The sequence below is a fragment of the Salvia miltiorrhiza genome, chromosome 5 (genome assembly GCF_028751815.1).
Source record: "Salvia miltiorrhiza cultivar Shanhuang (shh) chromosome 5, IMPLAD_Smil_shh, whole genome shotgun sequence".
Taxonomy (NCBI): domain Eukaryota; kingdom Viridiplantae; phylum Streptophyta; class Magnoliopsida; order Lamiales; family Lamiaceae; genus Salvia; species Salvia miltiorrhiza.
The window spans coordinates 17,564,315-17,576,278 of record NC_080391.1 but is presented as its reverse complement, the minus strand read 5'-3'; the positions used below and the strand labels follow the sequence as shown (position 1 = coordinate 17,576,278).

Sequence of the window (11,964 nt, the reverse complement as noted above, 5' to 3'; positions counted from 1 at the left end):
ATCGCCGCCCTATATCCGCTGCAGTGCCTGTTGGGTAAGATGCTTGAAGTGTCCCAGTGGTTCGCAAGGACCACGATTGTCGACAACCCGTTGGAAAACCTCCAATGGCGAAGGTTGAAAATCCAATATGCCGACGAGAATGAGCAGTTTCAGCAGCCAGATCAATGCAGCTCCGGTGTTTTTGCGTGCATGTATGTGGAGCGTCTGATATCAGGCTCGCCGAGCCTTGCGTGGGGCAATGGGCACGCCGCCAACTATAGGCGCAAGATAGGCAGTAGCATCTACGAGTTTTGCATCCCCGCACCGAAATAGCTTATGTATTTGTACATTTAAATGATAATTATGCAAATGACGTTTTGATTAGAGGTTGCAGTATCTTTTTGAGTATTTTTCTATGATTTTCCACTTGCATCCTAGATAAAATTATGAAATAAGATGATTAATGAAACTAGCCGCCAGTAAATAATTATCCGCAAGCAGTAGCCGCTTGAAAACATTTCAGCGGCTAATCACGGCGGGTAATTAATTTCTGGCGGCTACTTGGGCTAAACGTCTTATTTGATAGTTTAATGCATAAAAAAGCATACTTTGGGTGTTTTATGCTATTAACTAAACTTTTATATAAAACATTGTTCACTTCTCCAAAGTCTCATTCATAATTTCAACTCATAATTGTTAAGACATGTCCATGTTGGTCATTACTAAAGGCGTGTGTTTTCTGCTTCAAATATTTCAAATCAGGCAACACAATAGCTTCTAAAACATCAAAAAACCGCTAATTATCATTCTATCCGCCAGTAAATACATATCCGCGGCCAGTAGCCGCTGATGTTTATTGTTGGGCGGCTACTAGTGATAAACCATTAATTACTGGCGGATAGTGAGCATTCCATGGTGTTTGCTAGTTCATCGATATTATGCAAATGAAACCGCTTCGAAATTTATTCAATCAGTATCCAATACTCCCAACTTCAGAACATCACTTACTGGAATGAACTAGCTCTACTGAATATTCAATCAGTATCCAATACTCCCAACAACAATATCCATCAAAATTTAATATAAAAGGTAATTAAGCTACTGCTCCCAGCCCGTACCCTTGCATGCTCTACGTGTGTGGCCAGGCGAGCCACATAGACCACAGGTTTTGGGTGCTCGTTTTCCCAGACTACTTGATGCATCCGCTGTTGTGGTCCTTTGAGTCGGCCTCTCACCAGCTGAAGGAATTCTAGATTCTCTTGGTCGACCAGCTTGTCGCCGAGAAAGGTTTGGCAAAATAATATCAGATGCAACTTCAAACGGAATTTCCCAGTGCTCTAAGGGAGGCAAGTGATTTACTGCTCCGGAGTATGTTTGAACCAGTGAACTCCGCAAGTAGTAAGCTTCCACGTAATCTTCCACTGGCTCTTTCGCCTCACTGCGAAAAGAAAGCTAATATTTAGTAGGCATTTAATAACTGTAATTTTATAATAAAATAGATTTAGCATACGTAATGGCTGCGATCGCATGAGAACACGGCATGCCGTCCAGGTCGAATTCATTGCATTCACAGCTCTTCGCTTGAAGGTCAACCATGAAGCGACGATCACCAGCACGAACCCTGTATTTTCTCTCGGAGGTCCTCTTCGCAGTGTAGCGACGACTCTTTGAGATCTCCGCACTTATCTTCTGTTTTGCCTCTGGAGTAAGAAGGTCATCGCTCTCTTCCGCAGACGCAAGTCTGTCATTGAACCACTGCTCCAGAACCATCCTGATTGCCTCCAGCATGGAGCATATAGGAAGGCGTCTGGCCCACAACAAACGGGCATTCAAAGCCTCGGCAGCATTAGATGTAAGAAAACTATAACGGGTCACCGGACTTTGTGATCGTGCCCACTTCTCAGGGCCTACGCGCATCAACTTCCCGTACGCCGCCGGCTTCAATTGAGCCATAGCCGACATTGCACGTGAAAATTCTGAGTCCGTGTAGGCGTATGCAGCCTGGCGGAAAAGCTCAACAACAGCTTGCCCGTAGCCCTTAATTTTGTTCTGCAAGTGGTAGTAGCAAAGACCGTGAGTAGCATTTGGTAACTCGCTCTTCACAGCATTAGCAATGGAGACATGCGCATCAGAGACAACTAGTAAGTTGTCGGGCTGACCAAAAGTTTGTCTCACATTTGAGAGGAACCACTTCCATGACTCATCATTCTCGATCGGCCCGACACCAAATGCCAACGGAAAAACTTGCTCGTTTGCGTCTTTTGTCACGGCGACGAACAAAATGCCATTGTTCTTCCCCTTCAAGTGTGTGCCGTCGACCACAATCACTGGCCGAAGCGAAAAGAAGAAAGGTGTGATGGAAGCCGCAAGAGCAAGAAACAGATGTTTGAACCGGTTGTTTTCGTCTACTTCGAAATCCATCACGGTGCCTGGATTCGCTTGAGTTAGGGCATACAAATATTTGGGCAGAAGAAGGAACGAATCATCAATTCGACCGTATATCTTCTCTAAGTTGAGATTTCTTGCACGCAGCGCGACATCATATTTGATTCTGACGCCAAATTCACGTAACAACTCCGACATAATAGATTTCGGCTTAATGACCTCTCCGTCATCGCGTATTCTTTTTTCCACATAAGCTGCAACCACATTCGAATGTGCCTTTATTCGTTTCAAAATGCCCAACTCCCCTTCGCAAGAGTGCTCTTTAAACTTATGCACTCCCCACATCCCTCCGCCGTGACAAGATGCACGCACATCGAACTTGCACTTATCAGAGTGCTTGCACTTGTAATAGAGGCGTCCCTGATCTGAGCGTACAACTTTTGCCTCAGCCCCTTGCTTCATATTCCAGAAGCCAACAGCAAGGACCAATTCTTCTTTACTGTTGTAAAAAGAGTTCTTCCCCAAATCAGCAACTCTGGACAGCTCACTCTCGCGAGCAACGAGCGAAGTCGTGGCGTCCACTGGAATCAACGGAACTATCCAATTAGATAGATCACCGGTCGAGTCCGTCGGATTTCCGTGACGGGTTCTACTTTGTCGGATCCAACCTGCTCGCTCGGTCGCCGTGAACTCTATCAGATCATCGTCTAATAAATCCTCAGAGGCGGCAGAATCTGTGCCCGACTCGTTCGTTGGATCGTATTCTTCGTCTTCTTCATCAGAATCGTCATCAGGTTCTTCGGCTTCGTCTTCAGGTTGTACGGCTTCTTCATCAGAATCGTCATCCGTCCGCACCTGGTTGAATCTCCCGCACATTTCATTCAGATTCCATGCGGATTCGTCCAACGGTTGCCCATCCCATGAAAAGTACTGTGTTGGAGGCGCGCTCTCGCGAGCATGATACGACGTCTCATACTGACTAGATTGTGCTTCATCATCTCCGTATCCCGAAGCCTGGCCAAAATCAAAAGTAGGGATGTACGCTTCTTCGACCGGGTCGTTGTTGTGCTCAACGTACACCATGGGATATTCGGCAGTTTCCAACAAGCCTTGCACATCATCGTCGTCACTTATTACGCATTTCGTCTCCCTTCCAAATCGATTGGTCGCCAAATAATACAATTGATAGTTCGGGCTCAACGAATGCGTTGTCAGCACATTGTTGATGCTGTATATCAGGCTCGCAACTGTTTCATTTAAGAGGGGAAGGACCTCCGTAGCCCCGCCAACATAGTGTATACCATCGACGACTCCGTTGTATCTCACATATATGTATCTCACGAATTCCATCTATAAAACCACATAAAATACAGTATTAAAATACGTTTAAAAAGTTCAAAACATCACAATAAGCTCGAAAAATGAAGTATCCGCCAGTAAATCATTATCCGACACCAGTAGCCGCTGACCTTGTAGGGTCGGCGGCTATTATCGTTTTCTAATGATATTCTGGCGGATACTTTATTTTTTGGGTTCAAAACATTCAATTATATTAGAAAAAAGTTTAATATTTCCCTAACATGCTTTTAAATTTCAGATAATAAAGACATTCATTAAAATAACGTAAAACATGCTCTCAACGTTAAAAACAACGTACGATTAAACATGCAAACTATAATTTATACAAACAATACAGGAGAATCACCTTTTCGGGCTGAAATTCAACACAAATTGCCTCCTCTCGCACAAAACCACTCAAATCTTTAGGGTATGCCTGAATTTATGAAATTCAAGGTGAGTATTTCAATTTGTGTTTTGGTCATTCACAAATGCAGCCTTATAAGGACTAAACTTGATTCCTTACAAAAAGTTCACGTGAAGTGCAGTGTTCATTCAATACGGCTTCAATCTATTATTGCATGTCACCTCACGCATGCATAAAATTAGCATTAATGCCCCACTACAACCAAATTTTTTGCAGAGTCACCTTCTCAGTATGTACTTTTAATTTTTTACTAAAAAATTAAAAGTAAAAAATCGCAACAAATACAAAAGGGGAATGCGTATGTTATATTTAAACATTCATAACAAGCTGAAAAATTAAAAATTATACATAATTTGACATAAAATATTATTTTCTGCCTAACAGACCAAGTATCCGCCAGAAAATCGTACAAAAAGTTCAGTAGCCGCCATATATTTTTTGTTAGCGGCTACTGATAAATCAAATAATTTAATGGCGGATACTTTACTTTTTGGGTATATAATATTATTTCATTACCGAATATATGAATTTCCAAATAATTGGTATATAATTTCTTATTATTTTATGTGCAAGTCTATTATTTTTTGTGTAGTCAATTCATGCATAAAGTGAGTGTTATTACCCCCACTATAATCCAAATTTTGGCAGATTCACTATCTCTCATATTTCCCATCCATGTGTACTTCTTGTACTGTACATATTTCACTATCTCTCATATTTCCCCTTGTAAAATTAAATAAAAATCTAAAAATAACGGTGCATATGTAACAATAAAAAATCACGAAGGATAAAAATTCACAATCATGCTAATTATGAACAAAGTATTTTTTTTGAAGCGAATAACACAAGTATCCGCCAGTAATTAGTAGCCGTTGAATAGTAGCCGCCGGTCACAAACTTCAGCGGCTACTTCGGCCGGCTACGAATTACTGGCGGATACATAGTTTAATGGTTTCAAAAAAAAAAAATCTTAAGAATTGACATGTTCGTGATTTTTTTGGCCTTCGTATTAATGTTTGTAACACACAAACGTCCCCTAATTTATTCAAAATTTGCAAATCTATTTAATCTTATAATGCATGAAAGTGACGTTTTCTCACATTTTGTACCAATTTTAACTGTTTTCTTACACAACTCTTACACAATTTCCATCATCATCAACTTTTACACAAAAAACCAAGCAACCCATCACCATCAAACTTGCTTTTCGGTCTTTGACTTTGAAAGTGGGTAGTTTTGCAAGACATATTATTGAAGTGGGTAGATTCCCCTATTAACACTAACAAAAATTTATGTCTTAAAATGTTTTCTTTCTTTTCCAACATTTGACACAAAAAAAATGTTCACCATTTTTCCTTCCTTATTTTCACTTTAAGGTTGGATAATATTATCTATCCATTTTTTGATGGATAATATTATCCAACATTGAAATGAAAATAACGAAAGAAAAATGGTTAATATTATCCATCCAAAAATGGATGAATAATATTATCCAACTTTGAAGTGAAAATAAGGAAGGAAAAATGGTGAACATATTTTTTGTGTGTCAAATGTTGGAAAAGAAAGAAGACATTTCAAGGCATAAATTTTTGTTATCCTTCTTTTTCCATGGATAAATTTAACCATTAAAGTAAATACAGCCTTAAAATAAAACGTTCAAATAATGAAACATGACCTATTAAATTGAGACGGATTGAGTGTGTTTTTGATCTATCATACGTACAATAGATTCATTGTATATTTTCTCAATCTAAATACTAGTTGATGCAATTAATATCCAAGTGGATCATGGACTCTTTATTGGTTATTCAATTTTACATATGATGTCTATAATAAAACTTTGAAAGATTTACATGTTAACTTTTATATAAATATAATTTTTTTATTATTTTAAAATTGATTGTATTGTCTATAGTTAATAATCAAGTTAAAAACTAAAAGTATTATTTTAAATTTTAAAAACTATGATTTTAGTGAATAATTTTTGTACTAATATATGATATTTTATACTTTTACTAATAGAATTAATAATTTCCGTCCATTTTCGATGGGCTATAAACTAGTGGATATATATAAGAATATGTTTCTTCTTCGGATATGCAATTTCATAATTTTAGTGAAGGAAAATCCAATAAAAATAATGCAACATATTTGGAAATTATTGATCATGGGCTTATATTGGGCCTTTAGAATGTCCGTTTTTTTTAATTGATCCTCGCCTTTTCTATGAGGTTAAATCTCAAGCCCAAAACCATTCTACGTAGCTTTTCTTCTGCAGAAATTCTCAAAGCATTTCGAAGTTGGTCAAGCTTCATCCATGGAGTCCTTCAATCCCAACAGACACCTCAAAGAACAGTGAGCCTAATCGAAGACTTGATCTTTACTTTCACTGATTTTCAAATTGCTGTGCTACTTTGAATTTTTTATGAAATTTATTGTGAAAAAAATAATTACTTGTTACAGATTCGTGAGCAACTTAACGGGATCTTCCAAGCTCGAAATCTTCATTCTGGTCACAAATCTTTCAGTGAGTATTATCTATACAGTTCTTTCAATTTTATTGTTTGCGTTGTCAGCTCATAATTGTTTTTTGTGTTCTTCAGATTTTGGTTCTTATTAGACGTTGCATCGGATTCAACTGGATGAGTAATGGTAATTACATTGTTGTGGACTCTACTGATAGTTCTTTCATGATCGAAGTTGTGAATTCTCTTTGTTGTTTTGTTCATTTCGCATGATGATTTTATTTTTATTTTTTCTGTCATTTTTTGGGTTAAAATCAGGTTATCCTAAGAAACATGATAACGTTGCTGGTGGTGGCAAGAGTTTCAAAGCTTATGTTGTAGTATTGCTTATTGATTTTCTCTGCATAGCTGTGCCTTATATTTTATATCTGACTGTAAGTATTCTAAATCTACAAAAGAACTCTTTAATACTGGGTACAATGGAATTCTTTTGGTGGTTGTAGTTAACGGAGTGACTTGCTGATGATAGGTTCTAGCAGAATGGACTTATTGGAGCACAATCTTGGTGCTTTTGCTGCTGTTTTGCCTGAAAACATTTGATAGGTAAACTTGTGACATGTGAATATTTTTAATAGGCCCTTTCGTATATTAATGATAATATTTAAGATTCTTGAGAATTTTAGTTGGTCTAATTGTGCTTAATGGATTTTGCATTTCATATGCTTTTGGAATTAATTTAATCTTTAGAACAGAAACGGACCTTCATTCTTGCAAGAAGGTGGTGTAGACTCTATTAGGGAAAATATCACATCTTACAGGGTCTCCACGGTACACTGTCAAACTTTTGTTAGTCAAATATCAGTTGTAGTTACTGTTGTAACAAGGATGATTTAGTGCAGATGCTTGTTACATGCTTCTCTATTTTGGCTGTTGATTTCAAGATATTTCCCAGAAGATATGCAAAAACAGAGACGTATGGGACTAGTTTGGTGAGAACTATGTGCTTACTTTGGCATAAGTCCTCATTAAGTATGTTTGCTTATATCATCATCTGCAATATTTGTCACTTTTCTGTCCAACTTAGAGCTTCTATTAGTTCAGGGATAAACTTTGATTTTGTTGGCATGCTAGATGGATCTTGGGGTTGGCTCATTTGTAGTAGCAAATGCCTTGGTTTCACGGCAGGCGCGTGGCATCGCAAATATGTAAGTGGCTGAAGTTCTTTTCTCCGCGTGTGCTCTTTCTCCTTTTTATGATTTGTACTGGAGTTGGGCCCTTGGTTGGTTATGCTATATATATTTATATATTGATTGTTTTCTATATCCTTGCAGCAGTCTTTGAGACCAGAATGACTTGGTTCTGATCCCAATTAGTTTAGTTGCTTAACATTGCAGTTAGTTATTGACAATTTTATTTTTGGGTGTTCATGGATGTTTTGTTTTGTATTAGTATTCAATGGCTGTTGAATTAGTTTTTAGTTGCCAGTTTCTTGAACATTGTTGTTTCAACATCTCTTGTATGAATATTATGATTGATCAGGTACTCTTAATTTCTTGTTCGTCCGTGCCAATCTAGGACACTGAGTAATGGCCTTCGTTCAACCAGTCCATTGATTATTTTGGGGTTTGCTCGACTTGTCTCTACATCAAGTGTGAATTACCAGGTACAGTAACATGAGATTTTCAACTGATTTACCCTTCTGCTTTCAACGATCATCCTCTGAATTATTCATTTCCTCTTTTGGGACCTTATTTTCTTCATCCTATACCCCTAAAACAATTGTGTTTGCATGTTTTCCTTCAATTTAGCTTGTGTCTGTTTCTCCCTATAGGTTCATGTTGGTGAATATGGTGTCCACTGGAACTTCTTTTTCACTCTAGCTGCTGTGGCTATCCTTACATTAATTATTAACGTTCATCCAAGATACTGTGGCGTTCTAGGTTCATTCATCCTTATTGGTACTGCACAATTTCCAATTTCCTTTCTGTTCTAGCAAAGGTCCTTAGCTATGAAAGCTGTATAAATCATGTAATTTGTTCCGTTAACATGTGGACTCATATGTGATATCAGGTTATCAAGCTTTACTATTGTGTGGGCTGAATAAATATCTTCTTTCTGAAGAAAGGAAAACTGACATCTTTAGCCAAAACAAGGAAGGGATATTTAGCATATTTGGTAAGGATCTCTCTGTAGTTAGGGTATTCCTTGTTAAGTATCTTTTCTGTTTCTTCTAAATACATCTCTATTAGGAAATATTGTGAACATAAACATTATTTTTCCTTAAAAGAAATGCTATTTTATCACTATGCCATTGGTTTTTCTTGGTTTCAGGATATTGGGGTATGTATCTTATTGGTGTCAGAATTGGAAGCTATGTCTTCTTTGGAGACAATGCCGATGCTATGTCAAAAACCAATAAATCCGCAGGAACTAGAGCTTGGGCTCTTTGCATGTTTTTCTGGTAAGAGGGGTGTGTTTTGGTCCCAACATTTGCTTTTATTATTTAATCAAACAATTTACCAAGTCAATTGATTTCCTTCCTCGTCTTGTTACAGGTCACTAACTTTGCTTCTAGACTGGTATGTTGAAGCAACATCTCGCCGAATGGTAATGCCACTCTGAAATGTCACACTCCTACACTTGTAATTTAACTAATGGTTATCATTGTATACCACTGTCTTTAAAGGATAGAAGATAATGATTTTGAGATTTCTGTGCAGTGCAACATGGCATATGTTTCTCTTATCTTGGCTTCCAACCTTCAGGTAACTTTGTCGTATTTGATTGACAAAAAAAGATGATCCAGTTATATTATGTATATCGTGCACAAATTCATATATTAATTTCCTTGATTGTATACTGGTGTTATTTGATTTCAATAACGAAGACTCTGTTCTTTTCTGTATAATTTTTCAAGTTTAGAACAAACACTACTCACTCACAAATAGAGAAATCTCCCATTTCTAGAACCTCATATTTGTAAATTCTCAACCAAACTCCCTCTCAATCCATCTCTTTCTGGAACGCTTAATTGCTGCTGCCAATCAAGCAAATAACCACATATCACTTCCCCAGGTGTTGGCCATTGTGATGCTGTTCGACTGTGTTCCGGGATGTAAGAGTTCAGCCATGGAAGAAGCTTTTAGTCGAAATATGCTGGCATCGTTTCTTCTGGTTAGAGATAGCACCCACCCTTGCTCGTGATTTGCATAAATATAATGTTTTGGGTCTCGGTCGAGAGACTAACACCCGCTTTCTCGAATGTGTGCAGGCTAATGTTCTTACAGGAGTGGTTAACTTGTCTGTTGACACTCTGTCTGTATCCTCGATCGCAGCTCTAGCTATCTTGTTTGTGTATGCCTTCTTTTTATGTTTTGTTGTCGGAATTGCAGATTTTCTTGGCATGAAGTTGAAGTTTTGGTAGTCTCAAAACTCATGCCGTTTGCTTGGTTTCCAAACTTGTTTCAACAATGATTTTAAACTCTCTCTCTCTCTGTGTGGAAGTGGGTTCAATATACGGATTGTGTGGTTAGAGGTTATAAATTTTAGTTCCAGCATTTGATCGAAGTGATGGGGATTGAATCTGAGATCTCGTTCTGGAAGGGAATATTCCAAAATCCTCACCATAGTTTCAATGAAATATCATTGTAATTTATTCCTTGGCTTTAATTAAGGAAAATACCAACGAGGGCATGTAAATTTAGAAAGAAGAGTATTTATGATTATGAATGTAAAAAGATAGGGGTATAAATGGATCCGCCTAAATTTATTTGAATGTTTCTTCGATATTATCTTAACGATAATCAGTTACATCCACAACCAACTAATGCATCAACCAAAACAATCGAGTTTAATTATATAAAAAGGAGAACAAAACAAACAAATTGATACAAGAAAAACAGCAATTCATGTCATGTCTACCATCCACAAATGGGGGTGGTGATCGCAATCACTCAAACGAATTTAGGCATCCCCATTATTCAAAGTATGTATTTGTTTTTGAAATATTAAATAAAATATTTCCTTCATTCTGTCATTTCCTTCTCGAATCCTGAAATATTTAAAACGTAAATTATTAGTAATGATATATAAACAAGTCAATAAGTAAGTCCAAAACGATAGCTTCTCAAACTGAACTTTTGGTTTAAAACATCCAATAACTTATTATATAACCCAACAACCATTATAAATAAATTTGATACACAACTTTCTATCACTTCACCTCTTCAATACTAATCCTCATATGGCTTCATTATCTTATCCTAAATATACGAATAATTCTAGACAAAAAAATGTTGGGAGATATGATTGTGACGTTAGATAATTTCAAAATTCTGCTAAGCTTTCACAATCACGAGATGTTTCACTGTAAGTTGCGGTTATCCGATTTTGCTCAATTGTTTAGATTAATCGAGCTGTTGGAAATTACTGGAGAAACCAGACGACTAGTGAGTTAAAGTATTTATATTTTTAAAAACCCATGTTTTCAAAATTGGTCGATACCTATTGAGAGGAATCATTATCACAACTAATTTAATACTTCCTCCATCCCATCCCATATATATAGACTTGTTTTCATTTTTAGATGTCTCATACCCATTTATATAGGTTTATTCATTTACTATTATATCTCTATTTAATTTTTTTATTTACTCCAACTTTAATACATCATTAAATAATAAATATGGACATATTAGAAAATTTACTTATATATTTTCGTTTTCATTGTTTTTTTTAAACCTTGTGAAAATCTCAATCAACCTATATATATATATATATACCCCCTCTATATATATATACTCCGTATAATATATATGGGAGTCTGGGAGTAACTAACATTGGAATCTGATAATTTTTACGAGGAGAAATATCTATTTTTTTAAAATCCAAACAGTAAAAAATGTTCTATATCTTTAATGGCAAATAATACAGGAATTAATACTTATTTGAATCTAGTAATTTCAACTTCTAATATGTATTGTATTTGTTTTGACTATTTTAAAATGATATTGATTTTCCGTTCTATGTTACACTAGTATAAGTAATGTATAAATTTAAACCTTTTAACATTTATATACACATAAATTATACTCCCTCCGTCCCGCTTCAAATGACCCTATTTCTATTTTGGGTTGTCTCACTTCAAATGACCCATTTTATTTATAGAAATATTTAACACTACTTTTTGGATGGTCTCTCACCACCACTTTACATCTTTATCACACATTTTTTGAGATGATATACTCATATTATATTAAGGGTGATTCTATTCGTAGCCCCTATTTTACTCCCAGTAGCCCCCTTATTAAAAATAATAATAAAAATAGTTATAAATTTATTGTTTTACCCTTTACTTATAACCCCCAAATT

At 36.4% G+C, this 11,964-nt stretch overlaps 2 protein-coding genes across 2 annotated transcripts; one reads left to right on the top strand and one right to left on the bottom strand.

Moving 5' to 3' along the window:
- Positions 1-1,077: 1,077 nt before the first annotated feature.
- LOC131025588 (uncharacterized) lies at positions 1,078-4,530 on the bottom strand. Its single transcript, XM_057955387.1, has 3 exons — positions 4,070-4,530; positions 1,490-3,714; positions 1,078-1,417 (listed from the first exon to the last, which is right to left on the bottom strand). The coding sequence occupies exons 2-3, from the start codon at positions 3,712-3,714 to the stop codon at positions 1,078-1,080; spliced, it is 2,565 nt and encodes an 854-aa protein (XP_057811370.1). The 5' UTR covers positions 4,070-4,530.
- A 1,804-nt stretch (positions 4,531-6,334) lies between these two features.
- LOC130986463 (uncharacterized protein At4g17910-like) lies at positions 6,335-10,151 on the top strand. Its single transcript, XM_057909879.1, has 16 exons — positions 6,335-6,484; positions 6,593-6,656; positions 6,733-6,781; positions 6,913-7,028; positions 7,124-7,197; positions 7,347-7,422; positions 7,494-7,583; positions 7,726-7,799; positions 8,170-8,257; positions 8,426-8,552; positions 8,665-8,769; positions 8,926-9,055; positions 9,150-9,201; positions 9,315-9,359; positions 9,670-9,768; positions 9,866-10,151. The coding sequence occupies exons 1-16, from the start codon at positions 6,447-6,449 to the stop codon at positions 10,016-10,018; spliced, it is 1,380 nt and encodes a 459-aa protein (XP_057765862.1). The 5' UTR covers positions 6,335-6,446; the 3' UTR covers positions 10,019-10,151.
- Positions 10,152-11,964: the final 1,813 nt, after the last annotated feature.

Bases quoted from the DNA above. Each gene is read 5' to 3' on its own strand.
- LOC130986463 (XM_057909879.1), top strand. From the start codon at position 6,447: ATGGAGTCCTTCAATCCCAACAGACACCTCAAAGAACA. The intron at 6,485-6,592 runs GTGAGCCTAATC...TACTTGTTACAG, and splicing joins AACAGACACCTCAAAGAACA to ATTCGTGAGCAACTTAACGG. The intron at 7,029-7,123 runs GTAAGTATTCTA...TGCTGATGATAG, and splicing joins CTTATATTTTATATCTGACT to GTTCTAGCAGAATGGACTTA.
- LOC131025588 (XM_057955387.1), bottom strand. From the start codon at position 3,714: ATGGAATTCGTGAGATACATATATGTGAGATACAACGGAGTCGTCGAT. The intron at 1,418-1,489 runs GTATGCTAAATC...TTCTTTTCGCAG, and splicing joins CATGCGATCGCAGCCATTAC to TGAGGCGAAAGAGCCAGTGG.